General features: G+C 41.7%; 1 protein-coding gene across 1 annotated transcript in view; it reads right to left on the bottom strand.

Annotated features, from left to right (window-relative positions):
* Positions 1–222: 222 nt before the first annotated feature.
* Positions 223–26492, bottom strand: part of LOC133369744 (tropomodulin-2-like) — a 49163-nt gene continuing 22893 nt past the window's right edge. Inside the window, exons 4-10 of the mRNA XM_061595251.1 lie at positions 22897–23019; positions 21276–21359; positions 13787–13917; positions 11918–12025; positions 10735–10878; positions 9516–9660; positions 223–5680 (exon numbers count right to left, since the gene is read on the bottom strand). Of these exons, the coding sequence (XP_061451235.1) occupies positions 5646–5680; positions 9516–9660; positions 10735–10878; positions 11918–12025; positions 13787–13917; positions 21276–21359; positions 22897–23019 (770 nt within the window). The 3' untranslated portion in view covers positions 223–5645. The remainder of the gene's footprint in view (positions 5681–9515; positions 9661–10734; positions 10879–11917; positions 12026–13786; positions 13918–21275; positions 21360–22896; positions 23020–26492) is intronic.

Genomic DNA, 26492 nt, shown 5'->3' with positions numbered 1-26492 from the left:
TGAGAACAGGATGCTGGACTAGATGGGCCACTGGCCTGATCCAGCAGGCTCTTCTTATGTTCTTATGTACATATTGCTTTTTAATTGTATGTCATTGTTTCTTTTATTTATTATACTGTATATTATTGCATTACAATTTGAATTCTGTGGGATGCAAATTATAATGTAGTAAAATACAATATAAGGAAGATAAGAAGCAATCAAAATACAATTAAAAACCTAGCACAGCACGTTACAATTGCTACTTCAGGCAGAAAAATCATTAAGTGGTCCTCCAAGACCATCAGCAATTTTCAAGTGGTCTCGGGGTGGGGTGGGGTTGAGAACCACTGGTGTAGGTTGCAGATCCACCCACTTTTTTCTTTTCCCCCACTCCTCACTGCCCAAATCCGTCTCCCTGCTCTTTGTCCACTGCCTCTCCTTCCTTTCCATATGCTTCTCACCAAGTTGGTGACAACACTTCAAGCAGGCAGCTGTCATTTTACTCCCCCCCCCACCATTTTTAACAATCCTTGAACCATCATCATCCTTCCTGGGCCTCAAGCTTCATGTCCTTTCCCCCACCTCACCCAAGAAAAGAATTTCTCATAGGAAGCTGTTTTTTTTTACTGAGCCAGATCACTGGTCCATTGAGCTCAATATTTTTGACTCTCCACTGATAGGCAGTGACTCTCTGGGGTTTTAGACACGAGGTCCTTCCCAGTTCTTCATGGAGATGGCAGGGATTGATCCCGGGACCTTCTACATGCAAAGCAGATCTCTACCACTGAGCTATGGACCGTAAACTGATAAGCGAATGTCAGAAAATATGAAAAGGAAGATCTTTTTACTGATCATACATTTATTTTTCCATCCAAGATCCCCCCTCTCCCGGCAATTGCTTACAGCTATGAAAACCATCCTTAAAAAGGTAGCAATCTCTTTTTTAAAGCTAAAGAAAGTCGTAGTAAACCACCAGTGGCACATAACACCAAGAGAAACTGCCACATACAATTAGAATCTGATATTTATAAAACTGTTGACTCCTTGGCTTGCCTATGATTATTATTACTTTTGTATGTACAGTACCTAAGGTAGCTGCAGTACAAACACACACAAAAATAAAGCAGGTTCTGCCTGACAGTCGAAAAATTGTCAGGGTTATATTTAAGCTGTTCCCCCACATGTCAGAGCCAATAACTCCAGCAGTTGCTGCAGGGAGCAGACAGACCCTCATTAAGACCAATGGCTGTTCTCTTGTTTCTGTTCAACTGCATTTCGGAAATGGTCAAGAACAACAGGAATGTTTAGAGCATTCTGCTGTGACCTGCAAGAGCACAAGCAACCCAAACTGGCTTAGGGCAGCAATAGGCAGGGCACAGCAAATTCGACAATCTGAGCAGAGACTCCACTTAAGTAAAGGAAAACAGGCAGTGAACATATATAGGATGCTGCCTTATCCCGAGTCCGATCTTTGGTCCATTGAGTCCAATACTGTCTACTCTGCTTGGCAGCAGTTCCCTGGGGTCTAGGGATGCCTCCAGACTGTCACTATTTTGCAGGAGGGATTAACCGCATACAGGAAATTTAGGTATGCTCAGTTTAAGTGGATTAAGGTGCTCTCTTGCCCTGGCGGAACAAATCCATTTTTAAAGGGTTTTTTTGCAGTTATGAAAATGATGGGGAACACAGGAAAGTGTGGAATAAAAGAATGAGTAACGGGGAGATATCCAAGCACCCCATATTCATCCTGATTTCCTTGTACTGTATATACATCTTTCCATTAATCTTTTGTTGACCCCACATTTTTCAGTGAATTCCATCACTTTCCTCATCACAGAAAGTTTTTTTTTTTTTTAAAGTGGATTTGTTACATTAGGACAACAGAGCGCCACTTTAATTGTACAAACCTGAATTTCCAGTAAGTGGTTGAATCCCTCCCAAAAGATACTGACAGCCTAGAAGTGAGCTATGCTATTCCAGCCCCCTTCCTACAAAATATGAAGCTGGGGGGGGGGCAGAGAGAGAACTGCGACATAGGCGGAAAGAAAATGACAAGAAACCAATCTGTTTAAGCACAGTCTTGGCTGAGTTAAACAACATCTCCAGATCATTCCGCTAGTACCTTAACCAGAACAACATGAAACATTCCTCTGGCCAATCAAAACTGATTTTTAACAAATGGAAAGTTTTATTGATATAGAAGGCAAATGAGAGAAATTAAGCAGCGCTGGCTACAGATGCCTGGGTTTTTTTCAAGGGGAAACCATTATCAACTAAGAATGTGGGCATCAAAGAGAAAAATTAGGCTGGCTGTATTCATTTAATCATTCTGTTTTTTAGCATAAGTCAAGAAAAATGATGTATTTTTATAGAAGCAATTTCATGGTAAAAATAAATTAAAAAGCACGTGTTTTCTTCAAGGCAAGATGAAAGACAACACATTTTATTTTTGGAATGAAAGAGGGGCACATATCTCCAGTCATAGAGTGTCTTGGGCTATTCCTTGGCATAATAGGTGGAATCACAGAATTCATACATTATAAATAAGACTGCCATGTATTTAAAGAAATCTAAGAGTGCAATCTTACCTGTCTACGGATAAGTAAGCACCATTGAGTTTTATGGGACTTACAGCATAATCCTATCCATGCCTACTCAGATGCAAGTCCTGCTGAATTCAATGGAGTTTACTCCCAGGTAAGGGGTTAGACTTGCAGCCATCTCCCATCAGATCCCACCAGCAGAGCCTGTGGTCAGGGATATTGGGAGCTAGAATCCAACCACAGGTTAGCAACCCTAAGACAACCAGGGGAAGAGCCAACGCTCAGTAGTAGAGCATCTGCCTTGCATACAGAAGGTCCCAAATTCAATCTCCAGGTAGGGCTGAAGAGACTCCTGTCTGAAACTCCGGAGAGTTGCTGCCAGTCAGTGCAGACAATACTGAGCTAGATGGATCAACGCTTGACTCAGTATTGCAGCTGTAGTCATAAATTACATAAATACTATTACTTTTGCAGAGGGCAATAGTTCTTCAAATCAAAGTGTGATTTGTAAAAGACTGGATACCACAATACCACAGGCCTACGAGGTTATTTTACAGACACACACGACAATGCACATAATCGAAAGACATACGTCAAATTAACGTCCGCACACACAAATTTAAATTGCATTACAAATGTTAAAAGCTTTTGCACAATTTCCTTACAGCCAACGAGCGGTGTTATTGTCACTGCTGTAGCTCTGCCAGCTTTTCTCTGAACCATGGGAAATGTGCTGATTTCGGAGATAAAAATGGAAAATGGGCAAATGTCCTATCTCCAGGCTACTTCACACATTAGGTGCATCTTGCCGGTACACCCAAGATGTTTGGAAGTGTGCACCTACAGATGTATAGAGAGAAAATATCCAACACATGTTTCCAAACACATGGACTGTACAGATGGACACATCAGGCTTCGCTGTAGCAACCTGCCAAGCATTCAACTCAGTGCCAAACCTCAATGACAAACCTGTATAATATGTGAAACAGCCCTTAATCATCTTCATCTTACCTCCTTCTCTTCCCATTTAAAGGCAAGGACTGGCTTTTGTTGTATTAACTGTTTCACAGCATAATCTTACACTTGTTGCCTTAGAAGTAAGTCCCGTTGAGTTTAACGAATGTATGATTGCAGCTTTAATGGCATTCACCTAAAACAGCAGCCCTCAAACAGCTTGGAAGGGGGACTCATTGATGGACTCAAGAGACCCCAAAGTGGAGCTCCCACTTTGGCTTTTGTTTCCCCCTTGCAATCCAATAACCCACTCAGTACTCTTCTGCTGCTCACAGACAGAGATTCCCAAATAGTGGCTGTGGATCTGAGTCTCAGTGGCCAGCAGCAGTAATAAATGCAAGTATCAGGAATTAAAAACACACATACACAAAGTGGTTTGAAAAACACAGCACCTTTGCTTATTGGAACACTGCACTGAGATGGTTAGTGGCAATCATGGCTTCCTGTAAAAAAAATTACAATTATTATTTTAAGGACATGAATGTATTAAAAGTTTGGCAAAACTAGTGTCTGTTACATGTCACCACCCAATAGGTCAAAACAGACTGGAAACCCGGTTAGCCTAACTTCAACACTTGTAAACAAAGGAGGCTTTAACAATATTTACAAAGCTGGCCCAGATTGCACAGATGGGTCTAAGCAACACCATGTTTATCAGGAACAGGATGTTTGGGTGGTATAAAGATGTGCCCAATTCAATTTCCCTTCAAGCTAGCTTGGTGGAGAGATTTTTTTGCTAACACTCAGGGTCTGAATAGACACACTGTTTGTGTTCAGGGTGGAATTTTCCACAGACACCCCCCAGGTTGGAAGGAGAGTGGTGGCCCACCCTTCAGCATGTAGCATCTTAAGTTCAGACCACACCAAACCATGGTTAAGGGTGATGTCTGAATTAATAAATAATGGTTTGCAATCAGCCAGAAAACCAGAATCAGAAGCCATAATTTGAAGGAGGTCTGTAAACTGTCATTCGAGCTAAATATGATTGTGTGATGGAGCAATATTTAGTTGTGTCATTCAACTTCTAGAGGTGCCCACACTATAGAAACGAGAGTGTTGAGCAGATGGAAAATGAAAGCAGACAAGCCGCTCCAAACTGTGGTTTGATGCTTAGAAGTGCATACCATGCTTTGGAGTGTAAACTATGGTTAGTGCAAACCATGGTTTGCTGTACTGAATTGAACCATTGGGTGGTGTATCTCAGACTCTTTGCTCAGTAAACTCTTCTCTCCAGTGCTACTACTCTCCACTTGTGGCACACTGTAGTCTGGATTTCAAAAGTTGATCTGTTTGATGCTGAGGTGGGTGAGTTGCTGGTGGAAATATGGTCCCATCTTGCTGTGAGAGGTTGTTTTAAAAATGACCTCTTGGTCCCTTTTATGATCTACACAAAACTCCACTCAGTAAGATAAGTAAGTGGTCTGTATGAACACAGAACAGATCTGGCTGTGCTATGAGGCAAGATGGGTTTTAAGGAGTGGGAGAAGGACAGTTCTGACCCATGAAGCACAGTTCACCAGGCATCTCCCATCCATTTTAATATGCCTTGTGCAGGAGAACTTCCTAGAGGACTGTAGCACTTGTTGATTTAGTGGGGAGGATAGGGTGGCATTTGGCTTTACCATCCTAGGACCACCAAAGCTTCTTTTGCCCAGACTGCTCCTTACTCATGCAGGTAGCATTTAGCAGAGCTGAGAAAGCGCCACACTCATTAGTGAGCCCTGGCATCAAAAAGGACCTTGCTTTGCATCCAGCATCTTATACCTGGTTTTTAAAAAAATGCCAAGGAAGACTCCTAGTGGTTTCAGAAGCTCCAAGTCAAAGCCTGTTTGACCTTCATGACATACATATCAGCTTTATGCAACTGTTTTTTAAAAACAAAAATATGTTTTTTAAAATGAGTATTTTAAAGAAAAATCAGGCTGAATCATTCTGTTTAAAAAGAAGTATGTTGGGGGCGCAGGGGAAGAGATAGGATAACGGATCATGAGCAGCCTCATTCTAAAGACTTTCCAGTGTCTTCCCTTAAGAACAGTGAATGTTCTGAGATTGGTGATAGAACAGCTCTTTTTGACAGGTAGCTTGTTCACATCCTTAGAAGCAAGGCTAGTGACGTTCTCCTTCCACTCGCTTCTTGCGAACTAGAGAGAGAAGAGGACAGGAAAGAAAGCACAGCTTAGTAAGTGCTGGGGATGGGTGAGTATTCTGATGAATTCAGATTTAGCACCAGATTTTTCAACGGTCTGCATATTCTCCATCTTTGCAGAGCGATCTTGTTTGCTATGTACTTCAGCAGCTTTCCCCCGACACCAGAATTTTTCTCCTTGAATATATTGTTCTTTTATTGATTTTACTCACAACACAGCAACACATCTCTCTCTCTCACTCTCCTGGCCACCCCCCCCCTCAAATAATCCAAGCGCCAAGCAGGGAGGAAGCAAGCCAAGCCTATAATAGTGGTGGAGGAGGAGGACGCGAAGCTGCTCTCTTTTCAAAATATCAATAATACTTTTCAAAATATTGGTAGTTTCTTTCAAAATATCAAGAATTTCTATCTAAATATTGATTGTTTCTTTCAAACTATCAGTATTAATATCGATTTTTTGGGGAGAACAAGACATCGGACCGGTAAAAGCAATGTATAGTGGACAAAGAATGAACTCAAATCGATACTGACTATTAGGACAACAGAATGCTTTTGAAGTGGCACTAGCCAATGGATCCCATCCCTAGTGAGCACCAAGGTGCACTTTTCTAATTTTGCAACTTTTTGTGTTTAACTGTTGAATAACTTACATTGTATTTATGTCTTATATGTGTACCCTGCTCTTCCTCTAAGGAGCTCAGTGAAGCTTATGTGAAGTCTGTGTAAAGTTGCAGCTTATGGGGAAAGGTTGTAGCTCAGTGGTAGAGCAACTGTTTTCCATGTAAAAGGTCCCAGGTTCAATCCCCAGCAGCTTTAGCAACTGTCCAGGATAGAAGTCTTTCCCAGCCCTACCTGCAGATGCTGGTGATTGAACCTGGGACCTTCTATATACACAACACATGCTCTACTACTGCATTACAGCCTCTAATCTAGCCTTTCCCAACCAGTGTGCCTCCAGATGCTGTTGGACCACAACTCCCATCAGCCTCAGCCAGCATTGCCAATAGTCAGGAAAGATGGGAATTGTGGTCCAACAACATCTGGAAGCACACTGGTTGGGAAAGGCTGCTTAATCAATGATGTTTACAGTTCAAACATACTGATCTGAAAATCAGAGGTGATTCCCAGACAACCTGTTTATTAAGCACTCATCCTGATTTGTTTGCAGGGAGCTTAGATGGTGTTGTGTCAAGCAAGTGTTGTATCACACTTTACAGCCTATTTTTTCACCACTTTCCTTATCACAAAAAGTAAGATCTTTTGGAGAAGCAGTTTTAATTGCACAGCCTGGTGGCATGTGATTGAATTCCACCCAACAATAGCATCAAATGCAAACATGTATCACTGAACACTAAAGTCAGGATCATTCAGATCATGGTATTCCCAATCTCTATGTATGGATGTGAAAGTTAGACAGTGAAAAAAGCGGATAAGAGAAAAATCAACTCATTTGAAATGTGGTGTTGGAGGAGAGCTTTGCACATACCATGAACTGCAAAAAAGACAAATAATTGGGTGTCAGAACAAATTAAACCAGAACTATCATTAGAAGCTAAAATAATGAAACTGAGAGTATCATACTTTGGACACATCATGAGAAGACATGATTCACTAGAAAAGACAATAATGCTGAGAAAAACAGAAGGGAGCAGAAAAAGAGGAAGGCCAAACAAGAGCTGGATTGATTCCATAAAGGAAGCCACAGACCTGAACTTACAAGATCTGAACAGGGTGGTTCACGACAGATACTACTGGAGGTCGCTGATTCATAGGGTCGCCATAAGTCGTAGTCGTTGCAGGCACATAACAACAACAACAATAGCAACAGTCTAGAAGCACCCAGAAACTGTGAGCAAGCGGTAAGAGAATTCCTTGCACGAGGAAACAATGGTAATTGATGCACGTTAATGACCCTGCTGCATGAACAGCCCCTTTCATACATTCTATGACAGGAGTGGGGAGACTGTAACTCATCAGATATTGTTGGACCAACTCTTATCACCTTCTACCATGGGCCATACCGGCTGGGGTCAATGGGAGTTAAGTGTCCAACAGCATGTGAAGAGCCATAGGAAGTGCTGAAGAAAGTTATCCCTAAAATTATATGGGTGGAATGCATGGACTTTGGGATATAACTGTCTTGCTTTTCTGCAAGCTAAGAAGAATGTCATTGGGTTGCATCCAATTAAGTCCTACACAGTGTAGATCCACGTAAATAATGGATACCGCTAACTTAGTTCCATTAATTTGAATAGATCTACTCTGAGTGGGACACAGTAGGATACAACTCATTTATACCAATAGCCTCATTATCCATCTCTCTTTTCTGGTTTGTATTATTTCAGCTAGACGTGTGTTTGCGTGCATGCATGAGGGTTTGCTGCAGAATGCTAGACACCCCTCCTTGGATGTCTCCATGCAAAATGCAGCAAAACATCAGGAAAAAGCTAACAAATAATAATGAAGAATTGCTGAAATATTGACACTGAGGTCATCACTTTTTATAGCAGGATGTTTTTGACGTTATTTTTGTTGTGCTGCAACTTCCAAGACTCACAACTGCCAGGCACTATCCCTTATATTAAATGTTATCTTTGTTGTTGTTACGCTCCTTCAAGTCGATTACGACTTACGGCGACCCTATGAATCAGTGACCTCCAATGTTATGTTAATTTAGGTTAGAAGGGGAACTGCACTTCTGTGGGTTTATTTATTTCATTGATTTATAAAAAATATTTATGTATCACTATTCATTAAAAAAAGCCATTTACAACATATAAATACAAGACAAAACCATGTAAAAATTAAAATCGTAAAAATTAAAATCAGAAATAATTAACTACTACAGAAAGATATCTTCTCAATTGCCTGAATGGGCTGATGATGTAGAAAAGGTTTCAGTAGGCATTTAAAGGTCAGAACAGAAGGTGCCTGCTGAGTCTCTATTGGCAGACTGTTCCATAGCACTGGGCCAATGACACTAAAGGCTTGGTTTCTTGTTGTTGTCAAATGAGCCTCACCAACTCGGAATGACCAGCGATGCTACTGCAGGTGAACTAGCTGGGGTATAAGAGTTCTGGTGGCCTCTAAGGTACCCTGCACCTAAGTTATTCAGGACTTTGTAAATTAATACAAGGACCTTGAGCCTGGCTTGGTAATAGATGGACAGCTAGATGGGTTCATGGCTGAGCACAGAAGGGAGGTTTCTGGCTCATAGCTTATGGCTGTAATCAATACATCACACTATCAAAGCACCAAGACAGCCATCTTGTCTCCACCATTACAAGGAACCCTACCTGGCTTCACTTCTGATTAGACAAACCTCTCTGAAGATTGGAGAGAGGTGCTTCTGTGCCGGTCCAACAGCTATGGTTACCCATGTCTGGGCTATGCACATGGGCATCAGAACTCTCCATTGTTACTGACCATGCAAGCAAGGGTGGAGAACCTGTGGCCCTCAAGGTACAGCTGGATTCCATCTCCCATCAGCCCCAGCCTGCATGGCCAATGGTCGAGGAAGATGGGAGTTGTAGTCCCACAACATTTGGAAGGGGCACAGGTTTCCTACACCTGATGTACAAGTATACACGTGCCATTTTCTCTGGCCCAAAGGAGGCAAGACAGTGCCTTTATACAATGGCATTTCTCTGCTCTGACATTTAGATGCAAGAGATGAAGGTTCATCCTCCCACCGCTGCTCAAAACTCTGAAAAAGTACTTCTGTAAAATAATGTTTGGCATCATTCTCAGCCTAGTGGGGAAATGTTACCTTGGGAAATGCTGAAAAAGGCCCCAGAGGTCTTGCCAGTCTAAGGTCCAACACGTCTTACCTAGGTCATTATTTTTAGTGATGGCTGCTGCTACCCGCGTTCTTGGACCTTGCTTTGTAAACTGGTACCCAAATTTGAGGATCTGCGAGTTCTCCTCTAACATCTGAGCAATCTCCATCTCTACTGCTGTGCCAAGCTGTTGTCTCTGGGAAAGGAACCACAATGTGATGGAAATGTTTATTTCCAAAGCAGATCTGGGTTGCACAGACATGCACGTCATTTAATTTCCAAACACATCATCATCATCATTGTAGCACCATCAACATATGTGGTGCTTTACAAACAAACACAAACCCCTGCCCTCGAAGAGCTTACAATCAACTTCGGACATTATGTGGGCAAGGAGACAGAAAAAAAAAGGAAGAGGGAGGAACAAGGAATGATATGTGCAAATATATTCATTGAAATAACGTGTGGAGGATGGAGAGCCCTGTCAGCAAGTCCTGCCCCCCAACACGCACAGTGGCCATGCCTCCCCACTGTCCACATGTTGGATCATGGGGGATGGGGGAACTGGCTGAATCCAGGTCCCCACCCCTGCTCTGCAGAGTTGCAACAACCCCCCATTCATTCTTTCAATGCATATGAGAGGCCATCCAAACTCCTCTATAGTTACAAATACTTGGGTATTATTTCTGCTGAGGATATGGACTAACAGATTATCAGCAAGCTGCTTTTAAAGCACACCTGAAGAAAGCAGCCTCCTTCCCTATTGACCCTCTCGGGTGTTAAAATCAGCAGAGGGGGTCCTCTTGATAGTTCCACTGCCCTCAGAAAGAAGCTTGGGGGTGGCCCAGGAGAGGGCATTGTCTGTGGCAGCCCCTAAGTCATGGAACTCTCTCTCTCACATACACACAGGTGCATCTGCCACCTTCACAGAGTTTTCACCATATGCACCTCTTTAGGGATCACTTGAAAACTGCTAATGATCTTGGCAGACAGACCACAATGATTTTCCTGCCAGTTGTGGGTGCTCTATGATTTTTTTATTACATTTGTATTGTCCCTTTCATTTCCTATATTGTATTTTATTGTATTACAGTGTGCATTCCACAGAATTCAAATTGTAATACCATCAAAATACAAAATAAGACATAAAAGAAGCAATAAAAAATTTCCAGACCCGAAAAACACCTCCTCCCAGCCCATTTTTCATTGTCGAGCTGCACCTTTTAGATTCTAGCCAGCGCTAAGTTCCAGTCTGCTGCGTTTTCCTTACCTGGTTGTCAATTTTTATCTCCGTCAGTGTTTCATTCCCTTTCAGGGCATCAATCAAGGCAAGGATGCCTGTCCCAGTGATGAAGTTGGATTCTATATTTAGACTTTTCAACGTCTGGTTCACTTTTAACATATCTGCAAATGCCTGAAGGGATGAGAAGAGTTGTGTAAGTTTGGATCTCATGATAACCCACAACAGCAGAGGCTGGTCCATTAGGGCAAATGGGGCATTGCCCCACCAACCTCAGTCTGCCCTCAGCCACTCGCACCTGCCTACCTTCTTACTTAAAACCAGTCCAGAGGGTGGTACTACCTGTCCACTGCCTCCTCCTTACTCTAAGTGTTGCCCTCATAGACCTCAGCAGGGAGGAAGATGTGGTCAATGCTTGAATTAGTTGTCTCTGCCTGTCATTGGCTCTGACACCACCTACTGTTTGGCCTTCCGCTCTACCAGTCTCAATGAACAACAGCCACCGCTGATCCACAAGACATGATGTATCCACATGCACAACATGGAATATGGCCCCATTAAAACATAGGCTCCTATCATGGGATACGCATCTAGGAATCTCCCAAGATTAAATGCAGATGCACACAATACGCTTAAAGCACAGCCAACTCACATTTAAAGGGCACGACTTCCCTCAAAGAATCCTTGGAAGTGTAGTTTTCCTCTCACACTTATAGTTCCCACCACCCTTAACAAACTACGGTTCCCATGATTCCGTGGTGGGATTCATGTGCTTCAAATGTGTGTTGAATATGCTTTAAATGCCTAGTGTGGATCTGCCCTAAGAATGTGCCTTTTACAATTCCCAGTTACAGAAATATTGAAATTGATGTTGGTGTGTAGACCAGGAAGTTGGAATACCCGACACCAATTTTGCACAGAGAAAGGCATAGATGGGGAGAACTGTATCTGACAAATTTCTGTTTGTCTAACAGCTAGACACAAGAGGTAACTTTCTTCTGTTCCCAAATGCAACAATGATGGATAAAGAGTGCATTCTTGAATAGAACAGGGAACTTTCACAGGCTAAATCTCAAAAACATGCCACCCTGAAGCTAGTTTTGAGTTTGCACTCTCACAGACAGAACCTCTCAGCATTTGGAACATTGCAATTTGATTTAGCAAAGAGTCAGACGTTTTTCTCTCTCTCCAAAGAAGAGTTTGTTCAACTTACAATCGCAACAGGGTCGTTGCTCCGTGTGGCTGCCAAGCTGAATTTTGTCACATTGGCGTTGGTTTCCAAAGCTTTTGCAAACTCTTTCAAGGTGGGAATTGGGATGTTCTATATTAATAGAGAAAACACAACAATATCTAAAGTTAATCCAAATGGCTTCCATCTGAGGAAGCAAGCTTAGGGAGCCATGTAGCCTCAATCATGCCACAACATTCTGGAATTTGGTTTCCAATATGGAATCTAGCAGTTGTCATTTATGTTGGACAGCTTGACCTTAAAGTACATTTATAGCCAATACGTTCTTAATTCAACCAATCCCAGCCTCTTGATATGAATCTTGAATCTAGGTACTGGGAATTAGAGACAATGAGTTACATCCAAACTTCATTAGTTTAACTTAGATTCCACTGAAATCAAAAAGGCAAGTTAGTCATGACTTCAGTGCCATTGATTTCAATGGCAACTACGTTTTGCTAATGGGTTTGTCTGGATCCAACCCAGATTGTTGCCAGGTTGCCCCAGGTGAATGGGCATTGTTACTTTATGAGCTACGTATCAAAAACTGGTTGTTACCCATTTATGGCCAGTGAGGCAAATTGCTGTGTAAGTGAAAAAACTGACTTGCGTGACTTTGACCGATCTGCATTATAGTCTCCTATTGAGGGCCTCTGAAAAATACTGACCAAGCTTTTGTATATATAAAAGGGGCAGCCACCATGGTCCCCCCCCCCAATGTTTTGGACTACAACTCCCATCAGCCCCATCCAGCTCAGGCATCAGTCAGGGATGATGTGAACTGTAGACCACAACATCTAGAGGGCACCATATTGGCTACCCTTGAGATATAACATTTTGATGTCTGCACTTTTGCTCTTTGATAAGGAGGGAATTCAGTGCTGTGTCGGACAGTCCTAGGCGTTAGTCAATGAATATTTCCAACAAAAGGACCTTCAGAACCCTGTGTTTTTTATTATTATTGATTACAATAACTTGTGTCCTGCCTTTCTTGCATAAAGAATGCTCAAGGCAAAAGACAACATTCAATAAATTCAAAAAAACAATCGTAACCACTTTGAACAATGGAAAAAACATTCAATAACAAAACAGGTAGTTTGGCAGATCAGGCTGCTCAGTCATAAAAATCAGGCCCATCTGAACAAAATTGCCTTAAATTTGGCAGTCGAATAAATCTCCCATGGAAAATAATGCCACATTTCCTCCCATTGCAAATAGCATGTGGGGGGTGAGGTAGGGTGGAAACAATTCTGATTGGTCTCGTAGTACACTATTGAATGATTTATTATTTATAAGATGTTTTACACACCCTTCACTACAAGGCCCCAGGGTGGTTTACAATAGAATACATAATTATAAAAACAAATAAAGGGTTCCAACTATAAAACTGTTCAAAATGGAACTGAACAATCCAATTCAGCAAAAGGAGTGAGTTCCAGAAAATAATATACCCTAATTGTCAGAGGCCAGGGTAAAGAGAAGCATCTCCAGCATATAGCAGAAGCTGCACCATGACTGAGGATTCTAGATGCACCTCTGTTTGTGAAAAGGAAAAACAACTATGCCTGGGCAAACTATATAACCAGCATCATGTCTAGTTGGCCTTGAATTGAGTCTTGTTGCTGACATGCTGACTTTACCCATGCAGGAAGTTTTAATGTTAGGGGAGCATTCAATTCCCCATGAGCCCATACGTCAGGGTTGCTGAATGTTTAAATTGGCTTTCGTCGTTCTGTTCCTCCATTCTCTCTCCTATCTCTCCGAGAAAATACTTTGAAAAACAAATTAAGACCGTCTAAGGAATGTTTTGCAAATGTAACGGGACAAGAAGGTTAACAGCATTGATACCAGTACCTTTATGTTGTTCAGATTGACTTCCAGGAGCGTAGGATCATTTGCCTTTATCCTTTGCAAAGAGCCTTCAACATTTGTGGGGTTAGGCGGTTCCTCAAAAACTGGCTTGACCTTTTCACCTTTGACCACATCTGAAAAGGACATGAGCCAATTACTTATTTATTAATTAATTTTTAACATTTATTATTAAATTGATATCCCGCCCTTCCTCCCAGAAAGAGCCCAGGGCAACAAAACTCTAAGAACATCTATATTTTAAAAACATGCTTTATGCTTTAATTTGGATTCCTGCATTGAGCAGGGGGTTGGACACGATGGCCTTATAGGCCCCTTCCAACTTTACAGTTCTATGATTGAATAAAACATCTTAGAAAATATCTTAAAAATGAAACACCTTGATTTTTTGTGTGTTTTTTTAAAAACCCATGTTTAAAAACATCCTAAAAATGATTCCAGCATAGTTGCAGACTGGGATAAGGTTATGCCTTGGGATGCCATCCACAAATAACCTCACTGATGTCTGCTTCAAAAGATACTACATATAAACACCAGTAGCCACTATTTGGCTGGCTGTTTTAAATCAGCTTGCTTTCCTCTTCTCTGCATCTCAGCTATGTGAACTTCCACTCCTCTCTCCTTGTTTTCCACTCCTTGGTGGAGAGACTCCTTTCTCCAGCTTTCTCAATGTCACGTCCTCACTGAAGGAACGTTCCCCTGGAGCTTCCTGTGCCAAGCATCACTGAGAAGTAGACCAAGTTGAGCGACCGTGAGGTAGATCAGGGGGATCCGGGGTCCTCAGGGGACACAGCAACCCAACCACCCCCTCAGTACATGGATAGCCCCTTCGCATGATTGGAGGAAGACACCAAGCAGCCACCGAGTCCTAGGGAGTGCAGGCACCTAAAGGTGCAGGCTCAGCTGGTCACCTGACACCCAAGTGCCGACCTGAAAAACAAGGGCTCCTCAGGGGGTAATATTATTTACTATTTGCAGGGATTTCCATTGTATTTTGGCTATCTGTACACTTGTTTATGTGGCATTACAATGGTATGCCCCAGTGCCTGCTGTTCCCCCTTTTTTTGCTTTCCATCATACTGGGTAGTGACTCCTTTCTGCGTTCTCCTTGCTACAGCCCTGTGAGGTAGTTTAGTCCAAAAGAGAGTGCTCACCCAGTGAGCTTCATGGCTACATCAGGATTTGAACCCAGGTCTCCCCGATCCTGGTCTAACCAGTGCAACCCACCAGCTCCTCTCCTCTTGTGCAGCCTCTCCCAGCTCACTACAGCTGCAAACACTCCATTCACTGAAAGCACATTAAAGCCTATGACTTTCCCGAAAGAATTCTGCAAACTGTAGTTTCTTAAGGGTGCTGGGAGTTGTAGCTCAGTGAGAGGTAAACGGTTTTCAGTTCTGAAGTCACAGAAGCTCCTGAAGTGCATCCTTCCCCACCACTTCCAACAAAAAGCAAAACAAAGCTAGTTGTGGCAGGGGGGTGTATTGTTGTTGGAACAAAATTGTCTGACAGAGCAAATTCCTGCTTGCTAGATTTGCGACAGAAGCGTAGCTCAGCAGACTCACCAAGCCGAAATGCTGGACCTTTGCAAAAATAATCACAGAGACCGAAACATGAATTAGCAATATAAGCAATCTCATGGTCGCAGCATTACGAGCCTCCAGCTGGGAGGGCGAGAAAAAATTCTGCTTCAGTTTGTTTTTTTTTCAATAATTTTTATTCAAATTTTCATAAAACATACAAGACAAAATCATAAAACATTCAAAGACAAAAAACAAAATCAAAAATAGTTAAACAAAAAGAAAAAAAGAAAAAAAAAACAAAAATAAAAAATAAAGAGTAAAATATTGACTTCCCATTTGTCAAAGATCAAATCAGTTATAAGTCTATAATATATAGCAATCCTGTCTCTTAAGTCATATTATAAAATCACTTTCCTCCAGTAGTTATCTTACTTAATCATCAAATCTCATAAACATTACTTTATTCTTTCCACAAAAAGTCAAAGAGAGATTTCAATTCTTTAAGAAATATATCTATCAATTTTTTTTTCCAGATAAGCATATCGATTAATCCATCTCATTACTAATTATGATAATCTTATTGTCATAACCATAGTCAAAATAAACATTTCAATTAATCCATCACATCAGAATCTGTTAGGTTCAGTAATTTCAGTAGCCATTGTTCTATTATCTCTATTAGTTCCATTTTCCATCTTCCATCTTCAGTAGTCTTGTTAAGTCCAGTAATTTCAATATCCAATCTTCCATTATCAGTATTCCATAATAATCTTGCTGTCAAAGCCATAGTCATATAGTAAGAGTCTGATGGGAATTACCTCTATCCCAAATATTTTCTTGCCATCCATTCTGAATAGGTTGCTGAAATACTGCTGTAAAATCATATCTCTGTTCTTTTTTTCAAAATACACTGGGTCATCTCTTAAAAGTTTTTCCATTGTCACATGGCTGCAGTTAATTCCATAGATTTTCTCTATATTGGGCTCCATCACATCATTCCAGTCCAGAAGATAATCCATGCCATTGATAACTTTATCTCTAGAATCTTCATTAATTTCTTCAGAGATAACATTGAGTTCCAAACAATAGATTTTATTTCTAAAGTCCATAGACTCCAAATCTTGTTCCTGTTCCACGTTTGTTCCAATCTCCGGGATCTCCTCTCTCACAGGGACCCCTATTCCAGTCTCCAGGGTCTCCTCTCTCACAGGGACCCCTGTTCCAATCTCCGGGGTCTCCTCTCTCACAGGGACCCCTTCCAGGGTCACCTCTCTCACAGGGACCCTTATATCTTTAATCTCCTGCTTCATTTTACTCAATTCAATTTTCGTTATCTCAATCTCATCCATTATTTTCTGAAACATAGTTATTTCCAGATTCTCAGCCACTTTCTTAATTGCCATTTTAAAAGAAAAATATAGGAAAACCACTTCTTATTTCAGCAACAATTGGGTTAATACTCCAAACTTGGTGACATCACAGTATAAACAGAGCAGACAGCCTTATCTCTCCAATAGTTAAGTAAACAAAATGCAGTTCCCAGGATCGAAACAATTAATGGCAATCGTCAAGAAACAGATTCGTCAAAATAAAATAGACCAAAAAGAGAGTAGTCTCAAAACAGTATAATATTTTTCAAAATAAAAATCTGGAATAGAAATCCCTCTTCTGTGTGTATCTTTAGAATGCAAATCCAGGACAGCTTTTTGCAACAAAAACAGAGATAAGCTATTAATTAGTGCGTAGCAGAGAGAAGTTACGGCTCCCCAGTGAGATGTCAAAAACCGATCAATCTGGCAAATCTCTTTTAAACAGCAACAATTTAAGTCAAGTAAAAGAAAAATATAGAAAGAAGGGTGCTTGCCTGTTAATGCGTTCTCTCTTAGAAGATAAGATGAACGTTCGCTTTAACAGATAGAGCTTGCTGTTGAAAATCCGTCCCACCTTCGTCGGCTGGACCTCGTCCCATAAATTAATGAGATCTGGTCGTCCCAACAAAAATAGGCTTTGAGGTTAATCTCTTCGTTTCTCCCTACCCGGGAGAAGTTTAATCAGTCAAAAAAAAAGAAAAAACTGACTGATATATCTGAATAAGCTTCTTTTGAGGCAGGAGCCCGTCTCAAAAGCAGGCACAGGCTAAGTCACCCTTCCCGGAAGTCAATTCTGCTTCAGTTTGGATGGAAGAAAACCTTCCACATTTTCTCCCACATTTCCCTCTCTCCCAGGGGCACTTGCATTAGAGATATGGGAAGACAACTGGAACCGCAACGCGTCTTGCACAGGCCACACACAGAGACAGAGATGCCCAGAGATCCAAAGGCTTAAGTTCTACTGATATGAATGGGAGTTGCGGTTCCACAGAGTTCAATGGGACTTGCTTTCCCAGATTAGCGCACCTAGGGTGGCAGCCTCATTCATTGTGACTTTGAATTGGGCCTCAAAATCAGTGCTATTGTGCTCATGTCCTACTTGGGAGACTTTCCAACATCATCTGATCGGCCACTGTGGGAACAGAATGCTGGATTAGATGGGTCTTTGGACTGATCCGACTGGGCTCTTCTTATATTCTTAATAAATATTTCCTGGTTTCGCAGATGCCTTTTTGGATGTATCCCACACAGATGCCTAGGAAGAATATAGGAGGCTGTCTTTCACCAAGTCAGGTGCCCATCAGCTACTGGACCAAGTTCAAGGTTCTAATTGTGGTGTACAAAGCCCTATGCAGCTTGTGACTAGGATACCTGAAAGATCATCTTACCCCTTATATACCCAGTCAATCACTTCAGTCTGCAAGTGAGGGCCTCCTGCAGATACCATCAGGAGGTCTGTTCTGCACAATGCAGGAAGCAGACCTTTAGTGTAGTGGCACCTACTCTTTGGAATTCCCTCCCCTTAAATAATAGACAGGCCCCATCTCTATTATCTTTCTGGAGCCTACTGAAGACCTTCCTCTTTCAACAAGCCTTTTAAGTAGAGAACTTATCCCAGTCTGTGTCTGTCTGTGCTGGAATTGCTTTTTAAGATGTTTTTAAAGTTTTTTTTAAAAAGATGTTTTGTTCTAATATGTTTTTAAAGATGTTTTGTTCTAATATGTTTTAAAATCTTTTGTTTTTAAGATGTTTTAAAGTGCTTTTAGTGTTTTTATTTGCTGCCTTAATCTCCTTCTGGGAGGAAGTGCGAGATATAAATGTAATAAATAAATAAATAATAAGTAAAGAAATAAATCAGACATAGCTCAGTATCGGCTAAACTAGGGGTTCCCAAACTCTGGTCTGCGGACCAGCTTCATTCAGGTGGTCCATGGTGTATCTGTGGATTTGTGGTTGAAAATAGGAGACAGCACAGCCATCGCATTCAATATCAATATTGATTTTTGATTGCATTTCTTTCTTCTTTTATTTCTTTTATTTATTTATTTATTTAATATACTTGTATACCGCCCCATAGCCGAAGCTCTCTGGGCACTTTACAGTAACTAAAAACATTAAAACAAATACAATTTAAAACAGATCTTATAAAAACAATTTAAAACACAATTAAAAAATTTAAACAGTATAAAACACATGCTAAAATGTCTGGGAGAAGAGGAAAGTCTTGACCTAGCGCCGAAAAGATAACAGTGTTGGCACCAGGCACACCTCGTCAGGGAAATCATTCCATAATTTGGGGGGCACCACTGAGAAGGCCCTCTCCCTTGTATCAGAATTTGAATTCTGCGGAGTTCAAATTGTAATACAATATATAAGAAAGAAAAGACACCATAAAAATGGAATTAAAAAGCATACCGCACATAGCACAGAGCATTACATTCTGCTCCAACAGGCAGAAAAATAATGAACTGGTCTGCCAAGACTCTCAGCAATTTTTCAAGTGGTCCATAGGGGAAAAACCTTGGGAACCACTGCTAGTCTAAACTGGCTGGCAGTGTCTCTCCAGGATTTCAGACAGGGCTCTCTCCCAGCCTTACCTGGGGTTCTCACTAATGCTAGTCCTACTCAGAGTAGACTCATTGATGTTATTGGAAACGAGCAACTTAAATTCATTCATTTCCATTGGTCTGCTACGAGTCGGTCTCACATTGGATACAAGCCCTGGAGTTGCCGGGGATTGAACCTGGGACTTCTACACACAAAGCAGATGTTCTACTACTGAGCTATGACCCTTCCTCAGCAAATTGCCAACAGTGGTCATGTGCCCAACTTTGCAGAAGACGGACCTATATTTGAATGAGTCCTTTATTCTAAGGCTGCTTTCACACATGGGGCTGATTGCATTAGTTGAACGGTTTAAAAAGGTAGCACTTCTGTCCCGATTTCTAAAATCCCTTTCACACTGCAGTACCTGTTGCATTAAGGAACAGCAGCTTTTTCAGCCGATATACCGGCATTTTGCACAGCTGCAATGAACATCGTCTTGTTTTTGTCCCTCACCCATTATACACATGCGCACTGTTCCCCACTGTGTAGGAGGTCTAAGATTTCGTCCTGTCGCCATGCAAGCCCTCTCCCTTTATGTTCTGACTTTTAACATTATTTTAGTTGTATCAACACAGGGGTATATGTGGGAAATGCTGCTGCTATCTGTGCCAATGCCGGAATACTGGTACAATTTTCAGCAGGCAAAAAAAAAAAATGCAACTTAAGGGCAGGAACGCACTGCATGCTGGGATGCCTGTCACGTGAGCAGCTGCAGCTAGTGCAAGACTCCTGCAATCTTCCGGGTTCCCAGCCTTGCAAACGGATGGGTTCTGGTATTATTTATCATGAAAATTTGCGCTAAACTTGAACTATATTCCACTAGAGTTCCAGAACTAGCTTGTACGTCATGTGAAAGGTCAAATATAATGCTCAAATTACCAGTTAAGAAATCGTCAGAATAACGGAATAAAGTGCAGTGTGGAAGCGGCCTAAGGCAGGTTTACGGAACCTTTGGCCCTCCAGATATCATCATCATTTATTACCCACCCTTCACCCAGAGGTCCCAGGGCCGGTTAAACAAATTTAAAATATAGCATTAAAAACAATTAAAAACAACCTAAAATCACGAAATAAGGTGGGTCCTAAAAATATACATCTTAGGTGTCGTAGGCCAGGCACGGTTTACAGCTCAAACCCAATCAACTGGGATCCTTCTAGCTCAGTGGCAGGGCCCTCGGCTGGTGTGCAGAAGGTCCCAGGTTAAATCCTTTATACTGCCAATTAAAAATAACCACAGGTAGCTGGGCTAGGGAAATACTCCTCTGTGCCTAAGACCTTAGAGAGCTGCTGCCAGTCAGAGTAGACAGCACTGGGTGATAGGGACCAACGGCCTGACTTAGGATAAAGGCAGCTTCCTATGTATTAAGCACACGGTGGTGACTGATAGAGACAGCTTTGCAAGTGCAACTTAGGGCACTTCCAGACAAACTGCTTATTGAGTATTCATCCTGATTTGTTTGCAGAGAGGTTAAATGACATTCAGGAAAGCGATTTGGCTCAATGGTAGAGCATCTGCCTTGCACACAAAAGGTTGCAGGTTCAGTCCCCAGCATCTCCAGGTAGGGCTGGGAGAGGCTCCTGCCTGCCTGAAGAGCTGCTGCCAGTCAGTGTAGGCCATATTGAGCTAGACGGAGAAAGGGTCTGACTCAGTAGAAGGCACATTCCTATGTTCCAACACTGGGTCAAAGCAAGCATTATCCCACACTTTCCAGTGCATCATCCCATTCCTTATTGCAGAAAATCTGATATTTTGGGGAAATGTCGGGTTTGTTGTGCAAGACCTCCCAATCAACTATATTGCACAACCTGACTTTGTTGCTATTTTGGGGTGGGATTCAATCACATACTGGCAAAGTCTAGAGGCACCGTTTATCTCTCGGTGGCATGTGTGCAGCTCCGTCACCAACATTTCAGTTGTCCCACCAGCTCTTGTGCACGGAAGTATGCAAGTCATTGGGGAGAAAAGCACCTACTTACTTTTCACTGTTTCTTTGCCGTCTTTGCTGGTGGTTCCTTCATCAAACTTTGGGTTGTTGACCAGGTTGTGCACTCCAAGGACGGCTATAAATACCAACAGCAAGAGCACTGAGTTGACTATAGAACTGTTTGGATAGAAAAAGGCTCCTTACAAATTCTCCTCCTGCGCCCCTCTCAAAGTAGCTTTCTTCCATGATTATCAGATAATTCTGTGTAACTTAGAAGGTGCATGCGTGGAAATCCCTTTGGAAGAAAGAGCAGTGAACATTTTCCAACTTGCAATCAACACCCACAATACTGCAATGCCAGCTCCAAACATTTCGCATGTCATACATGAAACTGAGCATCCTACTACGAGTGCAAGCCACATCAGTCGCGCATGCATCTATCTGCCGTGTGTGTGTGCCATAAAGCTGCAGCTGACCACCAGCTGCCATGTGCACTATGTGAATATGTGGTGTAGAAGAGGAATCTGCCATTATTATACAGCCCAATCCACACCCAGGTTTCCATGCCTTTTCTTACATCAGGTACGGGGAATCTTTGGCCCTCTAAATGTTGCTCAACTATGACTCCCCTCATCCCTGGCCATTGGCCGTGCTTGCTGGGGCTGATGGGAATTGTAGTTCAGCAACATCTGGAGGGCCCTACACCTGTCCTACATGAAGGTGAGTTCCATGTTAGATAGGTTTATCTGCCACGTCCTGGACGGAGGGGGATGTCAGCCAGGGAGCCAACCATTGGGCCAAAGGCAAGAAGCAGAATCCAGGAAGGCAGGGCTCACTTTTCATAAGCAGCAGCCAAGATCAGAAGGGCCAAAAGTAGGAAATGCAGTGTCAGAGGGGTAGGAGATCAAGCTGGGGATTTGGGAAAGGGCGCAAGTGGTTAACCAGGCAGGGTCCTGTCCAGTGAGACAAGTTGCTCAGGTTGGGGGGGGAAATCAAGTGCTGAGGCTGGGGGATTTACATGGCTTGATAGAACCAGGATCCTCCTTGGGGCCAGCTGGCCAGGTCAGAGGACCCATGCTACATGCATAGCTATGCCTTTACATACAGGGATCCTAGCACAGGGTTAAGGAGCATTAACCCACTATTCCCTGCTGTGGTCCCTATCTGGATCACAGGGCCCTGCACCTGCAATTTGTGTTGGGGGTGGTGGAACCTCCCATTTGTTTCAAAATGAGCTTTTTTCTCCCCAATGCAAATGGCAGGTGTGGGGAGGTCTGATCGAGATCATAGTGTGTGGAGGGCAAAACCCTCCTGTTCCTCATGCTAGGTGCTCAATCTGGGCCCAGAACTCCACATGAGTACTTTCTGGATGAATATACACCTTACATGTAAATCACATTTAAAGCACATTTCCCCCCCCTCAAAAAAAAAAAAAAGAATCCTAGGAAGTGTAGTTTGTTAAGGGTGCTGGGAATTGTAGCTCTGTGAGGGATAAGCTACAGTTCCCAGCATTCTTTGGGGAGGAAAATGTGCTTGAGATGTATGGTATGTGTGCAGCCATAGCTTGGATCAAGGGTAAGGGTTGTGATAAGCACAGTGCTGGTGGCACGGGTGTTAAGATATCCATCACGCCCAGCCTGAGATACTCACATCATTTCAAGATTGCAACAAACCTGCTAGATCATATAGCTCGGTATCGGATGCACCGGCTAAGGCTTCTTCTAATTCTGGGTCCAGAGTCACCTTTTCCTCTGTGTGGGTTTCTACTGGTCTTTCTTTAGGAACAAACACTTTCCCTTAAAAAAAAAAATAAGTAAAGCAAATTAGCTTGGACGGTGGAATTCGCTCAGGAAGAAGTTGTATGTATCTGCGAATGTCCAGAAGCTGACGGATGTCGTCACTAACATGTGAATGCTAACAATCCTTGGAAAACATTGTGAATGTTTATTTATCTTATTTATTTAACCAAATTTGTCTGCAACTTAACTGTAAAGAAAATCTTGATGTGATTTAGAAAAAAATGTGACTTATATGACTTATATAATAAAATTGCCAGTAAAAATCAACAAGAAAAACAGATTTATAAACAAAGCAAAATGAATTTTAACAAGTTAAAATGTACATTATAAGTAGGGTTGCCATATTGCCCGGTTAGCCGGGTTTTACCCGGATTCTATGCATGCGACCCGGCGCCCGGCTAACCCCTTAGGTAGCCCGGATTCTCAGCTTTAATTTAAAAAAAAATTAAGTTTCTAGGTGGTCGGGTTCTCGAGATATACATAAAAACGTCAGCCGCCCCCCCCGACCGTTAAATCTTTCTTTAAACAGTAGTACTATAGCACTTGTAGCTTTAACCCCGCCCGTTCAGCATTGCAGCCAATCAGGGATTGTGTTTCAGTTTCATTCACCTGAGGCAGTGTCTAGAAAACAAAATGGTGGTTTCCCCCCCCTGTTTATCTGAAATCTCATAAATTGGGTAAGTATATACATTTCAGTTTCTTTTCCTCTTGTGTGCAGGAGTCAGATCCTGGGCAGTGTTTTCAAAACCTTCCCAATACTTGCTTTTGTGGGGGTAAAAGCATGCTAATCCCATATGCCCGGCCCCGGAGTAAATCCCATTGAATTCAATAGGACTTACTTTTGAGTAGACATGGTTATGAATGAGCTCAAAATCAATGGGACTTTGGAGTGAATGTAAAAAAGAATTGTGTTTGTGTTCTAACTCTTTCTGCCCCCTTCTCCAGTCCTATTTTAAAGCAAGTAGGCAGGGCTTACTTAGGTATTACAGTTTTTATTCTGTAGGAAAGTAATACTGATTTTTAAAAAAACGAATACTGATTTTTCTGCAATGACCAACTGGTTTGACAATAAACTATTATATGGGCTGTATGTATTTATACATCTGCAGTGTGTGCGTGTGCGTGTATGGAGTCTTTCCAACACCCCTGTGAGGTAGGGTTGGAAACCAAGGCAGCTCACAACAAGAAATAAAGCCATTTAAAATCCAATAACCATAAAAACAAGTATAAATAGTTGCAAAACAGCATAAAGTGGCATGATTCTGAATTTTGGGTTGTGTGAATGAAGTTGCTTATCACTTGAGGTTGCATTTCTGTCCCTGTTTGAGTAAGCCCCACTGAATACGCTGGGACTTGCTTCTGAATAAATAAACGTAGGATTGCACTATAAATATCTTTACAGTTTGTGTAAATAATAAATATATTTGATAGTCATGCTTATATAAATATTTCTTCATTTATCATATTTTTGGTTTTTGGTTAGGAATCCTGACTGGTTGTGAGATGCTTAGTTTTTTGCCTTACTCATAGGAATCTTGTTGTGGTTGGTATGGTATTACATTTAGGAAAGTGTTAGTGCCTTCTGTGTTTTTTTTTCCTATTTGCATTTCACTTATCTTTAACCTCACTCCGTTACAGCCATAGAAGCAACAGCAGCATATGCAAGATAATTAACTCCCATTAGTGATAAGAACAAGAATTTATAATTATTATTTCAATTAAAACAAGAGGCTTATCAATACTTTGAAGAGGACCAGATATTTATTTTCTTTCTGAGCCCAGGACTGGGTCTTTCATGATGCCCGGTGGGGGGGGGAGGGGAGCAGGAGAGTAGTTGATAAGACAGACATCCTGGCATTGGTAATCTAATTAGCAAGGTATGTGTGGAGTTGTTGCACACTTCCAGGCCCAGTTTCATTTTGAGTATGGAGGTGGAACCTGTGTAGATGTGGTTGATCAAAGGGAAAAGAAATTTTGAGTTAAGCAAAGCTCTGCTTTTATAAAACCTAAGAAACATACAAATACTTTGAATGTCTGAGTGCCTGCACCAGTGGAATACTGGAGGAACTTGTAAAACTTGCTGCAACAGTATTTAGAACTGAGCATGTGGTGTGAAAGACTCCTTTTCCTAACATATTGGCTTCTTGTTTTTCTCCACCCACCACATCTTTGAAATATATCGTATATGGTTAACCGTACTGCTGCCCTGACTTACTTTATGTTTGTTGCTATTTTGTGTTTTTATTATGTTTTTATATTGATTGTGTATTTTTATTGTTTTTATTATATTTGTAAGCTGTGCTGAGCTCTGTTTTTAACAGCAAAAGGGCAGGATATAAATTATCTTAATCAATCAATAAATACTCCCTAGTGTTGGAAACTAGAGTCTAGGCATTTAAGGCTGAAAATGTTGCTTTTAAAAAAAAGATTTCTCACATCTTTCCCCAGTTTTTGGTGGTAACTCCTAGGCACAAAAACAAAACAACTGGACAATCCAAATTTTAATATGCAAATAATATGCATAGTATGCAAATAATATGCAAATACTTTACATAATATGCAAATTAACCTGCCCAGATTTGTGGGACTGGAATATGGCAACCCTAATTATAAGCTAAAATTACAGATTAAAATACACCTCAGCTTTACATGTCTGAGTAGGTTTACCTAAACCAAAAAGGTTTTAGCAGGCACCAAAAAGAACAAAGTGAAGGAGGTTGCCTAATGTCAGTCAGCAGAGAGTTCCAGAGGGTAGGAGCTGCCACACTACAGGACTGCAATTGCGGAACAAATATTATGTGGCACTTGTAAAAGTGCAGATCTGCAGATCAAAATGGGCATACATGGGGTACGGTGATCCTTCAAGTAAACTGGCTCCAAGCTGTTAAGGGCTTTGTATACTAATAACAACTCTTTGACCTTGGCCCAGTAAAAAATAAGCAGCCAGTGCGGATCTCTCGCAGGGATGTTAGATGATGCCAGGGTCTCACTCCTGCCAGCAACCTTGCTGCAGCATTCTGCACTAACTGTTGAAAAATACGCATCAGCTTTTGCCCTTTCCACACCTCCCTCAATCTACATGATATTTGCTTTTACGTGTCTGTGAATCACTTCATTATTCTCAGAATCAAAGGTGGTATATACATTCTAATAAAAATTAAAAATAACAATCGCAACATTCACTGGCGCATCTAAGTTTTCAGACATTCACAATCCATGCCTAAGATTGTCAACGCTCACATGTGAATGTTGACCTTCACCAGATTCCAGATATTCCCTGCAGCAACAAACATGAATTACACAGAGCTCTAGGTTCTACCTCCACTGTTGGAGGCTGTAGGCCTCTGAATACCAATTTGGTGGAAATCACAGGTGGGGAAAGGGCTGTTGTGCTCAAGTCCTGCCTACAGGCTTATTACAGGCATCTGGTTGGTCACTGTGAAAAAAGGATGCTGGACTAGAGAGGCCTC

Source organism: Rhineura floridana, chromosome 14 (assembly GCF_030035675.1).
Source record: "Rhineura floridana isolate rRhiFlo1 chromosome 14, rRhiFlo1.hap2, whole genome shotgun sequence".
In the NCBI taxonomy this organism is placed as follows: domain Eukaryota; kingdom Metazoa; phylum Chordata; class Lepidosauria; order Squamata; family Rhineuridae; genus Rhineura; species Rhineura floridana.
This window is presented reverse-complemented; position numbering and strand designations above follow the sequence as displayed.